Genomic DNA, 20,083 nt, shown 5'->3' with positions numbered 1-20,083 from the left:
TTTATTAACATAGAAGAACATGGGTTATACTTAAGTAATCAGGTAGCAATTTCTGGAGAAACAAATTTTAAATAAGTAATTCCTAGGGGATAAATAAACTAATAATCAAAGAGCAACATCATTTCTCTTTAGAAATCATTATGCATTTTAATAATTTAGTATGCATCCAACCTCTCTAATTATCGTTATCTAAATTGAATACTTACAATTATTCAAGGTATAAATATTTGAACAAAAATCCAAATATATATTAATGATTTTTGATTGAAAGTATTATAGCAAAACATTATTTGTAATGAGTTATTTGTAGTGAGGTGGATGGACCTGGTCATACAGAGTGAAGTAAGTCAGAAAGAGGAAAACGAATAGCTGATTCACTTTGTTATAAAGCAGAAACTAACACACCATTGTAAAGCAATAATTATACTCCAATAAAGATGTTAAAAAAAAAAATCATCAGAATTAAATGGTTATTTCAGGTAGACGACAATGAATTATAAGATTGAGCGACTCAGTTCTTTTGTTATATATGGTTAAATTAAACATGGACTAGAAAAATAAGAGAAATAAACACCATAACATGTGTAATAATAAAAGCAAGCAAGAAATATACTACAAATAAAATATCTTTTGGTTCAAAAGAATCAAACTGGCCAACAGCCCATCAAATTTGTATTTGTAAAGTTTAGAAAAATATTTAGAGAGAGTAATACAATATGCATCGTTAGAATGTATGAATCATTAGAACAAAGTATTATTTGAAATAATTCTTAAATACTCTTTTCTTAAAATCATTACTGTGCACTGCAACTTTCATAGAGATGATTCTTTGTTACATTGTATGTTTTTCATTAGCCATTAGTAAGAGATCTTACAGATTATTTCATTGCCATGTATTCAATAAATAATTAGCAATATATATAATGACACCAATAATTATATCTACCATTTATTGAGCACATCATATATGTTTGGTATGCTGAATATACTATACGTGTACGTGTTTGTTTATGTATATGTGTGTATTTAACTTTCATATTAACCTGTATGTGACAATATTATTATCATCTTCATTTTAAAGATGACAGAACTAAAGTTTAGCAAAATTAAGCAGCTTGTCCAAGTTACACAGGTAGCAAGAGGCAAAGACAGATTCAAACCCAGGATTGTCTTACCAGTATATGGGCAGAGTCCTATAAAGAAATATAGAATCACTATATAATATGTACGGTGCTATCTACTGGGAATTTTTTTAAAAACCTAATAATTTATAGAAATAGGAATCCATAGGCTAATAATCTGTATTCTGGCTTTCAATCAGCTGTTTACTTTTTATTAATCTTTCTCCAGTGGGAAGTAATGAGAGCGACAGCTAATTCCTGTTTTACTAAAATGGAATCCATTAGGATACAATTCTCTAAAACCGAAGGATAAGCGTCCTGATAAATTTTAGCTTCTTGTTTCTCTGTAAGAATCTTAGTTCATACCTAGATTAACTTTGGGATATTATTTATACAAAGTCAGGGGTCCCTGATCCCCTAACCAATTTCTTGGCAACTGCCTTTCAATGAATTATTTGCTTTTATTTAGAGGAAGGAATTAAAAGAGTGAAAGTCAGTATTTTAGCCATGTGGCTCTGGAGCTCAACAACCTGACTAAAGGTCATAAAATCTGCTCCTAAATCAATGGCACATGGGTATGATCCATGGACATTTTGTTAACTGATTTGTGATTTGGGGTAATCAGGTACGTCACCTGGATTGTCTTCCATATTTCTTAAGGCTTTACCTTTTAATGAATCTTTCAAATTGTCATTAATTAATTGGACCATAAAATTAATTCCTACCTATTGATATAGTCACCTTTCTGGAAAGAAATAGATTTCATGTTCACCACATAACCACAAAACTCATATTTTAGCTAAGTGCAACACTGTACTAAGTCTTGAGTATCAGTCATAGCTTATATAGTTGGTTTTACTGCTTATATTGCTTTAGTTTATGGTTTTCCTTCAGAACCTGTCATACATAATATACGCTTCTTGATATGGTCTCAAGTGCTGCTCTTGCTTTTTAATCCCATATATTCTTCCTAGCCCACTGTCATTTGACTCCCATCCATCAGGCCACTTAAACTGTTCAGTTGAACATCACTGATAACTACTTCCTTGTCAAAGCCAGAGATGTAAATAACAGTCGTATTTGTATTAGATCTATGTCTCAAGCTTGAGTCATGTGTTGACCTCTTTAAGAAGAGAGAATTATTATATACTTTCCTTTCTGACATAAACTATTTTTAGTATGTTACTAACCTATAGCCAAACATAAAACCAGGTATGAACTCCTCATGCCTTTAGCACTTATACAACTATAAAGCCAAAACAAATATACAAATTACACAGAACAAAACCAACAAAATTTGAGTTAGCATAATTCCTTTCCTATGACATGATACTGTCTTGCTGAAGTTAAGTTGCATGTGAAAGCAGTTCAGTTTGCCTATACTTTCTGTGCTATGTGATACAATTCTCCCAGCACTTATTTTTTTAAATGAGTATAAAAACTTCGGGTAGCGTGTGCCGTTATTTCAACTTGCTGCCCCTTAGACCCAAAGCATCATGAGTGCGCTAGGCAATCCTGCATTGTTCTCTCACTGCCCATGATGATGGCATGTAGAAGTTGGGACCAATATAATCATAAACAGTGATGTAAGGCTTAATTACTTGTTTGTTGACTGAAATTCTGCCATTTCTTCCCTTCAACATGTCTTTGGCTTTGACAGGTTCTCTCTGCCACCCTGGTCTTTTCTTATTTGCCTCACACCTTGATTATTTCAATATGCTCTTTCTTGGTTTTTCTGCTTCCAATCTCTCTACTTCAATCTACCCTGCATAGTATTTTCAAACTAATTTTTCTAAAACCCAAGTATAGCGTGTAGAAACATACAATCTTGTAGTGTCATTTCGTCTCCTCCTCATCTCTTTGTTGGACCATGCCGTGTTTCTCTCCCTCATCTTTTCACCATGTTTTTACATAAATACATGCCCCTACACTCTCATTCAGCAAACATGTAACAAACATAACAAACACCACAAATCCTTGCCTCTATCTTTTTTCTTTTTTTTCTTTGTTAATACCTAGATGTCCTCTCTCCTTCCCTCCATCTCACTCAGGCAGCATACACTAGGGCTATCCCAGGCACGCTGGGATGTGTGGTCACCCTAAGCCTAAGCCCACACTGAGAACTCTTTAGATTCAAAACCTTTATTTCATTTTATATTGGAGTATAGTCAATTAACAATGTTGTATTAGTTTCAGGTGTACAACAAAGTGATTCAGTTATACATGTATCTATTCTTTTTCAAATTCTATATAATATAAAATTAAAAGTTTAAAAAGAGAAAAAGAAATCCCTTTTGAGCACATAGGAGTTTAGGCTAATGAGATTTCTGAGACTGGAGCCCCTGAATAGCATCAAGATGGGGTTGGTCATCCAAAAGACCAACAGAATAGAGGATTGGAAGGGGGAGGGGCTGGAAATTAAGCTCTATAAAAACTCTTGAACAAAGAGATTTGATCAACTTCCAGATTGGTGAACACATCCAAATGCTGGGAAGGTGACACACCCCAGTTCCATGAGGGAGAAAAACTCCTGTGCTGGGGACACTCTGGACCTCACCCTATTACCTCTTCATCAGATTATCATCTTCATTATCATATATTTCATTCATATTGTAGCATGTGAAATATCCTATATTATGTTATCGTTTTATTATCCTCTATAATAAACTGGTAAAAATTTTTTTAAAACCTTTATTTCATGTATGGCAATACTACATGTTTTTCTCTAATAATTCTGGGTGTGTTGGGCTGCCCTGGGTAGACTGTAAGGCCATGTATACAGGTACTATAATCTACATAGTTTCTGGCACAATGCAGAATGTAGAAAAGGAAAGTGGATCACAGTTATTAAGAGCACAGACTTAGGAGTCAGAAGGAACCAGATTCACATTCTAGCTCTACCTCTATTACCAGTGTAAGTTTGGATATTCCACCTAGTGTCTCTAAGTTGTGCCATTTGCAAAATGAATCTTTGTACCTACCTCACAGAAGTGGTGTAAAGGTTAAAGGAGATCATTAGGGTTAAGTGATTGGCATTCGTGAAATAGTCAGCACTCAATAAGTGGTAACCTTTATTATTAACTTTCTGTGAGCTTAGTTGATGCTTTATGAATGAGTGTTACAGGAACCCATCCATTAGTTTCCGTCCTTCCTGGAATTCTCAGTGGTTTGTAAGTTGGAACAGCAGCTGCCACGGTGACAGGTTCAGAAAGGTTAATTTTATGCCATAATTATCTAGAAAAAGGAACCAAAGTACCATAGGGATTTCTGAGGAACAGTGAGATCACAGTGAGTCGTATATGGACAGTCTCCAGCTCTGCTCCCTCCCAAGCCCGGGGGCATTTCCCCAAAACAAGGTGCCAGACACCTTGTCCTCACAATGTTTAAAGCCTGAGGAATGAGAAAAGGGCTCCTTCCTCTCTGTTAGGGATGGGGCGTGAGAGGAGGTTCTGTTTCATCGTGTGAGAACTGAAGAATATCATTAATCTAATTGTTCTGCACACAATCCGAGCTCTGCACCCTGTGGACTACTTATGAGTTCCTGGTCCTCCTCTGGAGGCCTCTGCTTCCTCATCTGAAAAATGAACGGGTTGGACAAGGCGATCTCTAAGGTTCCCTTCTAGCTGCAACAATCTGAGTTGAAGAAAGGCTTTAAGCAATTCAGAGGGAGCCTAAACAAGAGGAAAGTAGGGGAAAAGACCCTTTTTTCTAAGCTCTGTGTCTCTGTGTCTTACTCAATGGAACAGAAGAGAGTCAATACAGAATATGATTTCTGACGGATGTGGAACAAAGCACAAACCAAATGGATGGAAAAGGAAATTGTGGTGCCCTTAGAATTCTTTTGGTTCTGCTGGAATGAAACTACTGACACATTTTTTATTTTAATCAGAAATTTGACTCGAAGCCATTACTGTGGTTGGCTCGGAGTGATATTTTGTACTCTCCCCGATAGCCATCTGTTTGGCAAACAGCACAGCCATTTCAAGAATTATTGCAGAAAATGGTTGCAAGTGACAGAAGTAATGGCTCTGTTAGACTCAATTTGATTATCTGCATCAGTGTAGTTACAAAAGCAGACAACAGAGAAGGAAAAAAATGTATCTGAGATAAAATACTCTCTCCTGGGTCTTAGGATTTATAATTGCTACCTCTGTCTATCATTCTTATAGGGCAGGTTCAAGATGTTGATTCACCCCACCTCCCCATCTATCATATATATAGTCTCTCATTCATTTGTATTTATTTTGCTTTACTCCAGACCTTTATTACTTTTTACCTGGACCACTGCAGTAGGCTCTGAATTGCTCTTTTCTCTGGTCCCTCACCTTCTAATCTATTTTACACATTCCTCCCAAAGAGTTTTTCCTGAAGTTCAACTCCAGTCATGTGACTTCCACTACGTAGAGAATAACGTTCAAGTTCTTTAGCCAGGAATTTTGGGGCCTCTGTCATTTCAAGATCCATCAACTTTTTCTATATCACTGCCCCTTCCTCTTTCTTTTTATTCTTAGATTGTAGTCAGTTCAAACTATTCAAGGCACAAAGCTGGTACTCAAAAAATATTCCCTGGATAAATATGTAAATAAAGAGTCCTGTTTGAGTTTTTAACTCAGCATTTTCCCAACTCATTTCATCACAAATATCTTAGGAAATATTATTCTCATGGCATTGTATTCTATATCCTTAGAGGGGCTTGAGAGGTATAGGTCGCAAAGGGAAATTAATCAAGATCCATGGCCAATTGCTTATAACTTAGATTAGTACCAAACCAATTTTAAAAAGGAAAAAAAATACCCAGAACTGAACAAAAAAACAAGAGGAAGCATCCATCTGTATCAGTAGAAGACAGCTGGATGTCTTTTAATATCGTGTATTAGCTCCAGGGAGGTACTGAAGTTCTGGTAAGCCAGTTGTAAGACTTTCTCAGTGGCCATAATCAGAAAATAACATGTTGGATACAAAATCAAGTGATGGATAATTACAGGTCATTAGCAGTATTAGAAATTAAAAAGGAAGCAGAACAATGCATACTAGTATAGTCAATTTGATAGTCATATGTGTTGATAAAATGCTTCTAATTTTTATGTTTATATGATCATGGGAAAGCTTCATTCCAAAGAGCCATATGAAAAGGCATCAGTTCAGGAGAAATATACATTGAAATCTGTATGTGAATGTAAAGTGTAAACTCTTGGGACTTACATGACATTGGGCTTCAAAACTGTATGCAGGGCTTCCCTGGTGGCGCAGTGGTTGAGAGTCCGCCTGCCAATGCAGGGGACACGGGTTCGAGCCCTGGTCTGGGGAAGATCCCACATGCCGCGGAGCAACTGGGCCCGTGAGCCACAACTACTGAGCCTGCGCATCTGGAGCCTGTGCTCCGCAACAAGAGAGGCCGCGATAGTGAGAGGCCCGCGCACCGCGATGAAGGGTGGCACCCGCTTGCCACAACTAGAGAAAGCCCTCGCACAGAGATGAAGACCCAACACAGCCATCAATAAATTAATTAATAAAAAAAAAAAACAAAAAAAAAACTGTATGCAAAGATGTTACTCCAACCACACTGCCAGAAGCGTAGATGTTATAGTTGTGGCATTCGTTATTGTGGCATGAATGGTTAGGTGATCAGAAAGTCAATCTTGGCTTTATTTGTTTACTAGAGCACTAATAATATATTGTGAAAAGTTCTGATTGTGTCACAAAGGGGAAAGAGATGAAGCTTCTAATTAGGTTATGTTTACCTTCCATTCCATGTTCAGATGAGTCAGGAAATGCTTTGATTTGCAGAGTCCTACTTAGTAAGGACTTTTTGATAAGCGTTGAAAGCTCTCTATTTTGTAGCTAGTCCTCAACCCATAAATGTCTATTTTTTCCTGAAAAAGAAAGAGATGACCAACTATCCCATTTTCTTGAATCTTCCCCATATTCTCTTTCCTCTGTCCCTCCAAGCATATTCACCTCACATATCCCAAAACAGTTTCATCAGTCCTTTTGACTCTTCGAGGCTCTGTGCTGTCTTTCTTCTTCCTTCCTTTCACCATCAAGGCTCTGGACACAGTAGTTAAAATAGAATAAAATGCTGCCTCCCATTCTTTGCTGCTCATTTATCAGTTGATTATAAACTAATTTCTGTTTCTAAGATTCTACTGAAAGTCAAAGGCTGCAAGTCACATAATTATGGAGTCCAGTGACCTTTAGTTACTTTGCAACCTCCGTGCTCCAGCGGACACATTGGTTACATCCTCTTTCTTTGAATCTGTGCCTGTTTTCTTACGTTGCTGTCTATTGTCTGGCTCCTTCCTTAGAGGCCTTACAAATGCAGGCATTCCCCAGAGTTTTACCCTCAGCCCTCATCTCTGCTCATCATATACTCTCTACATGGGTGACTTCATCTAATTAGCCCACTTTTTGCCAGAAAATTCCAAATGTATGGTATAGAACTATGGTATATATCCTGTCTAGACCTACCTTTTATTATAAATGTCTAACTAAAAGTCTTGTATCAAACACAGTATATTTAAGCAGCATTATTTACAATTTCCAAGGCATGGAAGCAGCCTAAGTGCCCATCAACAGACGAATAGATAAAGAAGATGTGGTGTGTGTGTATACGTATTACGTACATATACGTATACACACAATGGAATATTACTCAACCATAAAGCAGTATGAAATTCTGCCATTTGCAACAACATGGATGGACTTGGAGGGCATTATGCTTCATGAAATAAGTCAGACAGAGGAAGACAAATACTGTGTGATATCACTTGTATGTGGAATCTAAAAAATACAACCAACTAGTGATTAAAACAAAAAAGAAGCAGAGTCACAGCAGATTCACAGATATAGAGAACACACTAGCCAGGAGAGGGAAGGAGGGAGGGGCGATATAGGGGTAGAGGGAAAAAAAGGTTATTACAGGATTATATGAAATCATGTGTGTGAAGCTTTTGAAAACTGTAAAGCACTATAGAACTTAAAGAATCTTTCATTCAATAAAAAAATAAAAATAAAATTTTAAAAAACAGCATATTTGAACAGAATGCACTTCCCCCTAAAACCTGAACATATATTTTTTTTTACTTTCTCTCCCTGATCTTCCCCTACGTAAACTCTTAATATATAGTCTACTTTTCAAATTACTTCTGTTTTAGAACCTGTAACTTCCTCACCCTTCTCCTGCACTCCAAGTTCAAGCTCTGATCATTCCTTGCCTTGATTATTTTAATAGCCTCCTAATTGGTCTCCACGTCTCTGGTTTATTCCATCCCTGCCGCAGTCCTGGCTCAAGCCATCCTGCCCACTGCGGCTAGGCGCTGTACATAGCTAATCACACCCCTCCACTGCTCACGAATCCTCAGTGTTTGTCCAACCACCATTTAGAGAATTCTAAGTTTTTACCGACGACACAAACATTTGCCACATAGCCCCATATCATTTTAAAACAATGTAATTGAATTTCTTATCACAAAATATGTGTTTATTTTAGAAAATGTCTAAAATAGATAAGCCACAAAAATAGAAAGTATCCTAATTTTAATATTCCTGTTTTTGCTATTTCCTGCTGCCCCATTACAACCAAAGCAGACTGTGGGTCATTCCCAAGTGCATCTGACATTTTCCTGTTTCCATGCCTTTCCATGTTATTTACATCCCCCCAACCCCATCCAATTTCTTTTTTTTTTTTTTTTAATGTCTGAAACATTTATATTAACATATTTCCATACATATTTCCATGCACATACAAATATAAGATTTTTAGAAATTTCATGTCCCATCCAATTTCTAACCATTGAAATTCTATTCGGCCTTCATCATCCATCACAAAGTTTATTTCTCTAAGATACCTTCCCTGATCTTTGAATCCCTGAAGCAGATATTAGTGATAATATATGTAAAAAGCACTTTGAGTTACACCTTGGGGGTTCTTCCTCCTTGGTGGATTTTATATTTTATAGTCTGTCATTGTGTAACAGTTGTGTAACTGTTGTTTTTAAGCCATGCACTTGTTGTATCCAAACACTACACTCTAAGATTCTTGAATGTCTTTTATTCTCTTTCACAACGATTTTCATAAGCCTTGACTTCCAGAAGTTGATAAAATAAATTGTAGCATTGTGCTATTTGCTTGGGATGGTCGGAATAAAAGGAGAGCTGGGGATAGAAATGGGAAAAGGTTGAAAGGGGGAGAAAGAGAGAGACCCTATCCTCCTAGAGAAGATAATGACAATTCCAGGGGTAAAAACTCTAAACTGATTCTTTTGGCGTGTCCAATTCCAAGATGGGGTGGAAATGAATGTGTCATAATACTGATACTGCGGTGGTGATGTTGATACTGGTCCGTACTCAACTCCATCCATTTCAGATGCAACAAGGAAAACCCAAAACAGGAGTTCACCACTGAAAAAGGCTGGCAGGATTTACCTTGATGACTGGAATCCCATAGAAATGGCAGGGATGGGAGGGGATTGAAAAACCTGAGAAACCCAAGAGATTGTGGCGAAAGAAGGTATAGCTGAACTTCTTCTTTATGATTCAGGAGCTTCGTCTCAGTGCTGAGCAGTTGAAAATATTTCCATCTCCTTGCCGATGGGTAAGCACCGCTGCTATTTTGGCAAGCCTGGCTCCCTATGGGAGACTGAGATGCAGCTGGATTTTCATTCTGTAAAAGCTGTTTGGGAAATGGTTTCAGGATACGACCAGAAGAGTGCATTGGTTGCTTTGCCATTTGTCTAGATGGGTACATCAGGATTTACTGAAACTTAATAGAGGAGTAAGAGTGGTGAAGGCAGGAAAACGGCTTCTGTTAGTACAAGCAAGATGACGGAGGGTCACAGGCAGGTCGCAGCAGTAGAGATGCTGCCAAGTGGTCCGATTGGTGGATGGATGGATGGATGGATGGATGGATGGATGGATGGATGGCTGGCTGGCTGGCTGGCTGGCTGTGGGGTGTAAAGAGGGCAGAAGAATCAGGGAGAACTGAGGTGCTTAACATGAATGTCTGAGAGTGGGTGAGTGTCATTTCCTGTGATGCGAAGAAAGGGAGGAGCTGACGTGGAATGGTGACAGAGGAGGCGGACTCAAGTTAAGACGTGACCTTGAAACTGGACTGAAGGTAAAACTTTTCCTCTGCCCTCTTAGGGTCTCTGGCTGGGCCTGAGAATTAAACTGCCCTAAGAGAGATTAATGGGAGAAAAGCATACACATTTAACATATACATGGCAATTCTCACCAGAAAATGAAGACCCAAAGAAGTGTCAAAACCTAAATACTTTTATACTAGGTTGAACAAAGAAAAGCAATTGTGGAAAAATAACTGAAATATATGGGGACACGGGGTGTGGTGCTAAAGGAAGATAAGAATTCTTTCATCTAGGTCTGTTGTATAGAATTCTCTCAGCATTGACTCCCCATATCTGGTGATAAGAATGTTTCTTTCCTGCTGGTAGAGAGAGGGCATCTTTCCACGCAGGAATTTTATCTCTTGCCTTCAGGAAGAAAAAGGGAGGTCAGAGCACTCTTCCTGCACCTGCTGTTTTTTCAAGTGCCTTTAGCTCAAAATAATCCTCATGCCAATGTGACATATTTGGGGGTGGCATATTCTGCCATGCTTCATTACCTTAAAATGTCTATTAGGCATCCAAGTGAAGATGCAATATATGTGTCTGTAATTCAGAGAAGAGGTGTACAGTAGAGAGAGAAATTTAAGATTCATCATCATACAGTGATAGTTAAGTCATGGGACTGGTTGACTTATATACTGCCTAAGGGCAGTATATCTAGTACAGGAAGGTAAAGTGTGCTGTCCTAAATCCTGGGGGCACTTCAGCATTAGAGAGAACTAGAGGAGAAAGAGCTGGAACTGAGCAGCTGCCCATCTCATCAAGATACTCCTTGTCTGCACAAAAACTGAGATTTAACAAAAGGAGGGCTAGAGAGGGAATTTTTTAATTTACCTATTTACTTATATCTATTGTTGGGAATGTGGTAGGTGCAGGTGCCTTTACGTTATCTCTCAATAATCCTATTGGGTAGATCTTAACATTCTCCCTTTAAAAGGGAAGATTGAAACTTAATCAAATAGATGTTGGGAAGCTGGGCTGATGTTCTTTCCTGTTAACGTGTCCAAATGGGTATCTGTTGTTACTGATACCCGCTACCTTCCCAAGCTACTTTCATAATAACACGAACGTATATGGACTTCTATTTTTATTTGGGAGCTCAGGACAGCCCCACCAGGAAATCTGGCTCTCGATGGATTTACCTCATTATCCTCTGCCTGGTACTTATCAAGAATGGAATCAGAAGTCTTATATTTTTGCTTCTTACTTTCCTCTTCACTGGGGTATAAAAGTTCTCCCCAATCCAGGAGAGTGCCAAACTAGTGCAGTGAGACAAGGGTTGTTTATATTTTTAAGTACTTTAGCCACAAACACATTTACAGAATGTTTTAGTGACTAGTCTGGTTTCTTCTCTCTGACTGTTATTTTGAAGCCATTAAAACTAAGTCATCCTGTAGGAGCTCTTGAACAAAGAAAGGCGAATAACACTGCATGGGAAATAGAAAATGAGTTATAGGTATATATCCACATCTAAGTACTTATTTCTTTGTAGAACCACCCTATTTACCTGTTTACGAACTAAGGCATGTGGTTTGGTTTTGTTTACTTTTAAAATAATTTCCTTAAACAAACTTCATTCCTCATTTCAGCTCCTATCCAACCAGGCTGGTGGAAAGTCAGTCTCTATTATTTTGAGCTTTCCTCTTGCCACGGGTCTTATCTCGCACTGAAACTTCTGGAAGGCTTGTCGGTATCCGTCATCCGCTGCGGATGTGCCCATTTCCTATCATTATGGTATCTTTAAGCCCCTTCATCTCCTTATATCCAAACCAAGCTCAAGACAAGGGAACCTTTGGCAAGGTGGACCAGTGACTTAGGGAGAGCCTCCCTAGATGCATCTTGTGGCCCTCCATACCGCGACCCTCCCCCCGCCCCCCAACCCCCCACCCCCCCTACTCCCCCCCCAACCCAAGCCACAGACACAGAACAATGCACAGGGATTCACCCTCCGGGCACCAACTTTTGTCCCTTTGTCTTCTCCCCACTGTTTCCCTCTCTCTCTCTCTCTCTCTCTCTCTCTCTCCCCGTTTCCTTCTCTGTCCCTCTCTCCCTCCCTTTCCTTCTCCCTTTCCCTCTCTTTTCTCTTTCAACCCTCAAAGATCCTTTTGCCCCCTCAATGGACACCTCATATTCTCTGTTGTAAGATTAAAGAACATCTATTTAGTTCAGACGGCGCTTGCTTTCAGCATTGCTAAAATCCCTGAGGCACATGCTTGATGCTACAGCCTAAAATATAAGAGAGCAAAACACAATTTAATACCTCAAAAATTATTTTACCACTGTCTTACATACATTTAAATATAGCAGTCACATTTCATTTAGCCTTCTTTTATCGAAACAAAATTAACCTTAAACCCTTCCTCATAAGCATTTTTCTTTAGCCCTTTAATCATTTATGATATTTCTGTCTGGACCTCATCCAAGTATTCTCCTTGTTAAACTTCAAAGATCAAAACTGGAATCAATTCTCTGAAAATGGTCTGATGGAAGCAATTATACTTCAAATTCATTCATTCTCTCTTTCTCTCTCTTTTTTCCTTTTTAAAGTTTTTTTATAAAACACTTTCATCAATCTTTTCTTGAGTTGTTTTTCTGGGCATCTGCACTTTCTTTTCAAAGCAATGTTAAATACTATCTGAAAGTGTCACTACTTGGAGCCTTGCTTCTTCTGACAAGAAGATATTCCTATTTTCCAGGCACTTTGTAAAACTAAAAGAGTGAAATTGGAAGAAGAATGTAAAAAGTGATACAGGGGAGAATTAAATATGTCATTTTTTTTTTTTTTAAATTCTGAAAATAGATAAGAATGAGCAAGAACCACTTTAGAGATTAAATACAGTGTCAACATGCTTTGCCTTCTTTGATTTTTGCCCCATACCCTATTTCTTATTGAACTGTCACCTATTCTATAAGTAGAAAAAATATGCATCTCTAGAGTGTGCAGTTGTGTTTTAACAGAATCAAAGACTCACAGGAAGGTAGAGATGAAAGTAATTTTAGAAGTTGCTTAATCTAATCTAGCAACTAGCAAGAAATCACACCTGCCAGTTTCTGAGAGGTAGCGAGAAATCTGTGCTCAAAGGATCACAGTCATAAAGTAGAAGGAATATGGCTTTTCCATTTGACAGACAAAGATAAAAATTCCCTGTCTGCAACTTGCACAGGTTTTATAATCCTTTTTTCGCCTGTGGAGATAATAATTCTAACCAGTTGGACTGTTTGTAAGAAATGAATAGATACTATCTATAAAGCAGCTATCACATGATTGGTTATGATACATGAGAGATCTCTTTCTTTACTTCAGACACTTCCATTGATTTGCAAGTTGCCCAGACTTTAAACTACTGAATCTTTGACTATCTGAAATCAACAACCACTTAACTATAAATGTTCCTGTTCTCTAAGCCAATGGATTTCTTCTCATTCCCGTAGCCTTCAGTCTTTTCTGATTTGCCAGGTTCCCAAGCCCACTATCATCTTCCTGGTGACCATGCTCTGGTATCCTTTAGTTCACAGTAGCCCTCGCCTTAGACTGTCATGTCCAGAAGTGCATGCAGTGCCCTACGGGGAGGACTCCTTCCTCTGAGTGCGATTTTGCATAATACTGCTCTTTCTTTTGTAGCAAACTTGTCTATGATTCTTGGAAACGCTCTATGACCTGGACATTCCAAGCAGTGACATAGTCTTATGTCTTCTAAGTAATTTCTTAATTTAGGGGCTTTTCCTGTGGTTGACCTAATGTATTTTGAATTAGATTCTGAAATTCAGTTGAAATGAAGAAATCATTTTAAATGTTGCTGGTGATTCAGTAGCGACCAAGGCTAATCTTGATTCTAAGCCAGTGGAAATTATCCCAACCTTGGTATTCTTTTTATTAAAATTTCCCCTCTGTTTAAACAGCTGCACAGTTTTTTTTCAAAAGTCCTGGAAATATACTTTCAATATTCTAATTATAAATTAAATTTTTGGAAAGTTTTGGTAGATAATTTGACATCTAAGAGTATTTTGAGTCATTAAATTTCACACTGGACCTTGATCTAAACTGAAAACAAAAAATTCATCTCTTATTTTTTATCATTTAAGCCAACTGTGAACCAGGCAAACTACATATTCAGGATCCTTTTTTGCAACTTGCTGTTGTAGAAGCCCAGGCAAGGCCTTTAAATTTGTTTTCTCATCTATAAAATGTGTAATTCAACTTGAAGACTTTTTAAAGTCACTCTACATCTGAAGAACCTCTGATTTGATGATGTAGGTACCACTCTCAAAGCTCTTATTGATAAAGACCTACATTATATTCATTTTTACACAGATCTGCCAGTTTAAAATCTGACACAATCCAACATTCTAGAGCCTGAAACATGATGCTCTATTAAGATCAATTTACCAGATGAGTGTAGACTCAAATAAAGTTCTGTAAGATACTGGCCCTAAAATCTTGGCTCAGCATTTCAAGATGGTATGCCTATAGCTCCGAACTTGGATGTAATGAAACGTGAAACAGTCTCGTTTTAGCATGGAAGGAAATCAACTTTCTCGTCAGAAGGAAAGATTTTTCAATTCAGTTATAACTGGTAATTTTCCTTTGGGGGAGCTTGAAGAGCTGTAGTGGTTAAAGGAATAAACTATTAAATAACAACACTATTCATGAATAATTACCCAGCGTGGGGAGATAGGAGGATTCTAACTTTTATCTTTAGAGGTCCGAATGATTTGAGAGGATACCTATAGCGGGGGACTTGTGATCTAGGATACAGCAGTAGTTGCTGACAGAAAAGAGGGGGAAATAAGCAAATATCAAGTCACGCACGTTGGGTTTTATTTAAGGAAATGTCTCCTTGTGTAGGCAGTGATGTGTTTAAGAGTGAGACATTTCCTTTTACTTGTTTCTATTTTAAGTGATTGCTTTGACAGGTCTTTGAAGGAAAAAAAAAAATCATTTTCTATCCTGCAGATTCAGTAACTGCCCTTAAATGTCAGATCATGTCACATTTTCAGTGGAGACAACATTGTGATTTGCTTCCGTGGTGATCTACCGGCCAGTGATGGCTAAAACTACTGACCTTGGATTATCGGGGTACCGTGCAAGGCAGCCACTAATTAGTTATTTGTCATAATCTCCCAGGGAGGAAATTACTAATATTATTACTTAGTACATCCTTTGCATTGACACTAGCAAAGTGCTGAAAAATTCATCTGTGGCCCTGAAGAAATAACCATTTGTGCTGTTCTTAGCAGGAAGCAAGGAAGCAGCCCCAAGAGCACCTGTGTCCACTCGGTGACATAGTCAGGGCCTCAAGCTCTATGTGCTGTGGCAGGCTTGTAGGCTATGTTGCTTTCAAATTTCAGCTGAATAATAGAATGACTATGTCAGAGGCATTTTTAATATATTATTCTATCTCCAGAGATTGCAGTTAGTAAGCAACAAATTAATTCAATTATAAAACTGCCCCCCAAAAAAAAAAGAATCTTTTAATGTAGCACTTTCACTTGGAAGGCATATTCAACAAGCAGACTTGGAAAATATTAAATGCGCTCTGGCAGTTGTAGGGAAAAAAAGCCATCTGGTATGAATGAGTGCCCTGTATTTGGAGTAAGGACGGTTACAAGATCCTTTCAACTTACTGGTCGGCCAGTTGTCTGTTCCTCAGCCAGAGCCTGTCTACAGGTGGTCCCACTGGGAAAGAAAGAGTATTTCTATACTATTATTATTATTATTATTATTACTATTATTATTATTATTATTATACTATTATCTATTATTGATAGATTGTGGTTAATATTTAACCTAAATTTGTAATCAGAATGTAATATTTACATTATGATAGATAGATTAGATAGATAGATAGATAAATGATATAGGAGACTCTGTACTTCTCTCTTAACAAGGAAAGGAACCAAGGTTTTAACAAACTTGAGATTTGCTACAGATAACCTTCATCTTAATAATGGACAGGAGAGAGTGTTAGTGAAGATGATATCAGAGAAATAATATTGGACAAGGAAGCTTTTCCTAGTCACATTCAAAGGTATCCATACTTTAAAATCTACTGCATGTTTCCTACCTAGTGAGCAGTAGAAAGTTAAACAAGTAACCAAGTACAACTGACAATAGGAATTATGTCAGCCCTCCCTTTCACTCAATAAGCCACTCATTTTCCAGCTAATATTCTATTTCACTTTGACACTGGCTCCATAGTCCTTAGGTCTTAACCGAACAACAAGGAAGCACCAGAGCCCAGCCCAGCGTTGATTGATTTGGTGTTTTAAACTAAGATCGCTGTTTGAAATAATTACGACTGCTGTTTGTCCACATGTGGCCACTGGATGTGGTCGACACCAGGTCAAAAATCTCTGTGTAGGAGGTTTTCGGAAGCTGCAACTGGTTGAAAGGGGGTCATGGATGCTAAGGGGCTTGTGTAGAAGGTACCTTTGCATATACAGCCCTGTTCACAGACCAAGCAACAGCTGGTTTTCTGCCTCAAAACCCGGAGGAGCTGACAGAGATCAAAAACTCCTTGACAACTGAGAGTGACTGAAATTCTGAATACTCTGAATACTGCTGACCTATACCATAGAAAAGAATTTGTATTTTCAACTTACATCAGTATGGCGTATTTCAGATGTGCCATAATTGGAACTGCCTTTAAGCCCAATTACAAATGTTTATTTTTCACTTTTACAGAAAACACACAACCTGGAAATGCACAGAAATTTTACAGAAAATGCACAACCTGGAAGTTTAGAATCTTTTCTTTTTCAACATGTACTCTGTAAATGTGGATCTCTTTTCAGATCTGGAGTCCAGAGGAGATAGATTTGGCTTCATTTTAGGAAGATGAGCAGGAGACAACATAATTTATGAGCTGAACCGATGAAAGGGTGCTGAGTCAGGTTTTGTTAAACTAGTCTTATGGCTGCCAAGGATGACATGTCAGATGTTTCATTCATTTTGAATACCAAGCCATTTCCATAAATCATTTTTATAACTTTAAATACATTATATAGGTACAGTAATAGACAGTGTGTTTAAATGTGCCAGACACGTCCGTTTCCTTCACTACATACTGTGTTTCTCATTTCATTTTCCAAAGATGTACTTATCAGATTATTTTTATGGGCTGATCCATATTTTAGTTTTATTCACGTAGCCTTGTCTGTTGGCCCCGTTTTGCTTCTCTGATTCTTCCTTGTGCATATACATAGTCAACCCATGTGAATATCATCATAGCATTTCTCTCTTCCCTTTTGCACAAAAGCCCAGTTAGAAAAAATACGCAGGATGCATTTGGGGCTATTTAGCATAAAATCTTCATCTGAAACTGCTGTATTATATAAGATAATGTGTTGTATTTCAGGATATTTAAGTTTGAGTTTCTTTACTGTGTGAACGCTATACTATTTTCTTTTCTCCCCTAACTCCCCGCCCCCCCCCCCCCCCCTGTTTAACAGCAGACAAACCCAGGGAGCACTGAATGAATCTGATGATCCTGAAACAGGCTGTCTAACTGATAACAAGCCAACTTCTCGACACTTCTATCCCGTCGCCTTGCTGCTTGTCAGCTCACACCTGCTAGTTGTGTGGCTTATTTTAAGTCTTGCATTACTTTTAGCCAAATACCAATAAGTTTTATGTTGTACTCCTTTCTTTTCTACAACTGACAATGGACTTTAAATTATGGGGACAATGCTGTAATTTCTACATTTTCAGAGTCACAGAATTTAAAACAAAACAAATGTTTGAATTGTGTTTTATTTGTTTTTCCTAAAATCTGAAAAAAAAAGAAGTACTATGCATTAAGTGAATTATTTTGCTCTTTTGTTCATGGAGAAGTGTTTCCCTCTGTTAACTAGCTCAAGAAGAAATTTTAAATTCCTGTCTTTGGCATAAGACAAAGAACAGAATCCTGAAAGCTTGACGTTCTGCATCTCCTCTTCCTCTTCCCTCTGAATTTGCACAAACCCTGAAACCCTGAGACAAGTCCTAGAGATATGGGAGGTTCCAGACTTGATTTCCACTGTGCCGATCTCATTGTCGCCATCAGCTGATAGAATCTTCTGTTTGATATCTTAACCTGTTAGTTCTGTGGTTTCTTTCCTGCAATTAACCCTTTTCTGTCAAGTAACTTTCTGGAGAGAATGGCTATTTATGTTTTGTAATTAAATGAACCCGTTTGTAACCACGGTTTGGGTTGATTTGGCTCTCAGAGTACTTTTCTATTTTTTTTAACAAAGTCTTGTTTGTGTCTCGATGCCCCATTGTCAGCACCTGTGACTTGTGTACTGTCTGTACACAAGCGCTCCTCTTGATAAAGCTGAGACTTGGACCAGGCTGTCTGCAAAGCCATTTTCCTCTTCGTTGCACAGCTAAACTAATGCAGTCAAATAGAGATGAAACTTTCCTCTACAAATCTATATGGCCAGACGTAATAAATTAAATGCCTTATTCCTAGAACCTACGTCCTTAGGGCTATGTGTAGATGTTCACGTGTTTTAAAGAGACTGAGAAATTCATTTGTGGAAAAGTTATAAAAAGGCAGATGTATTTATGAAATGAAAATGAGGCTGTATTGTGAAGCAAATTATATTTAAAGAGTTTATTAGACCTTAAATATATGTTAAGAGCAAAAGGACTCTACTCATCTTTTTTCTGAGGGCAATAATGGTATTGGGCCTGGCCTAGGAGTTAATTTTGTAAGATGTATCATTCGTGAGAAACAAAAATGTAGAGTTGAACCTTTGTTATTTTTACTCGGACTGTTGCTGCAACTCTGCATTGGACAAATAAAGCATATTTATTTATTCTGTGTTTCATGAAGTTGTCCTTTTTCCCCTTTCACCAGAGAAGGATGCCGCATAGAAAATGTACTGAAGAATATCAAATGCAGGAAGTATGCTTTCAACATGCTACAGCTGATGGCTTTCCCCAAGTACTACAGACCTCCAGAGGGGACTTATGGAAAAGCTGACACCTAAGTTGACCAACATGTAAATAAACAGGAACACAAATACGCTTCCGCTGGATAATCTCTACCATTTTTATGTTTTCATTGTCATGAATTTGTGGAGGGAGGTGATCAGGGATATTTGCCCAAATCTAGGAATTACTTGAATTAGTTATCAGCCTATGACTCGGAAAGAAATCCATTAAACAAACCTTAAATCATATCGCGTTTCTAGTTCTAAGCTTGTACTGGTTCTCGCTGGTTGAGATCAGCTCAGAAAGTGTACATTTCATTCATGGGGTATTTTAATGAAAGACATTCTGAGAAAACCTAGGTCGCTACAGGGGACCTGGGGGTGTTTCAGAGAGTGGCATTCTCCACTCCAAAGCTATGATAGAGTGTAAAGGGAAGAGAGACTTTGAGATATTAGTCCATAGCCTTTCTCACAAATAACCTGAGAGCCCATTTGTGGGCTTTAAAAAATATTTTTCTAGTTACTTGAAACTAGGGAGAGTTAACTCATGATTTTGACGACAGAAGCAGTTTATGTGTGCTTGTAAGGACTTTTGTCATCCAGTGGAGGTGTGACAGGTCCTCCTAAACACGTAGATGGACAGTGTTAGTAAAGCAGTAAAAATACTTTTCAAAAGCATAATATCTTCTCAAAACTCTGACTTAGGTTCGATGGCCCCATCAGCCTGAACTTTATGTAGTCAAGTTCATGAAAGACTGTAAAATATCTTTGAGGTGTTTTCTAGCAGTCATCTTGGTATAGAATGTAGACTGTGTAAGTATGCATTGTCTAGCATAGATTAGTATATGTGAATAAACCTTTTAAAACATAGGCCACCATAACTAATGATAAACCCAAACAATTATTTCTCTTAAATGGAAT

At 37.9% G+C, this 20,083-nt stretch overlaps 1 protein-coding gene across 7 annotated transcripts in view; it reads left to right on the top strand.

The window, feature by feature from the left end:
- Positions 1-19,409, top strand: part of INPP4B (inositol polyphosphate-4-phosphatase type II B) — a 606,964-nt gene extending 587,555 nt beyond the window's left edge. For 6 of the 7 annotated variants that reach the window (XM_068542545.1, XM_068542547.1, XM_068542546.1 and 3 more), the window contains one exon: positions 17,696-17,870. In XM_068542545.1, the coding sequence (XP_068398646.1) occupies positions 17,696-17,870 (175 nt within the window). Of the gene's footprint in view, positions 1-17,695; positions 17,871-19,086 lie in introns of those variants that run through there. The other variant, XM_068542548.1, reaches the window with a different exon arrangement.
- The last annotated feature ends 674 nt before the right edge of the window (positions 19,410-20,083 follow it).

The sequence above is a fragment of the Eschrichtius robustus genome, chromosome 4, assembly GCF_028021215.1.
Source record: "Eschrichtius robustus isolate mEscRob2 chromosome 4, mEscRob2.pri, whole genome shotgun sequence".
NCBI lineage: Eukaryota > Metazoa > Chordata > Mammalia > Artiodactyla > Eschrichtiidae > Eschrichtius > Eschrichtius robustus.
This window is presented reverse-complemented; position numbering and strand designations above follow the sequence as displayed.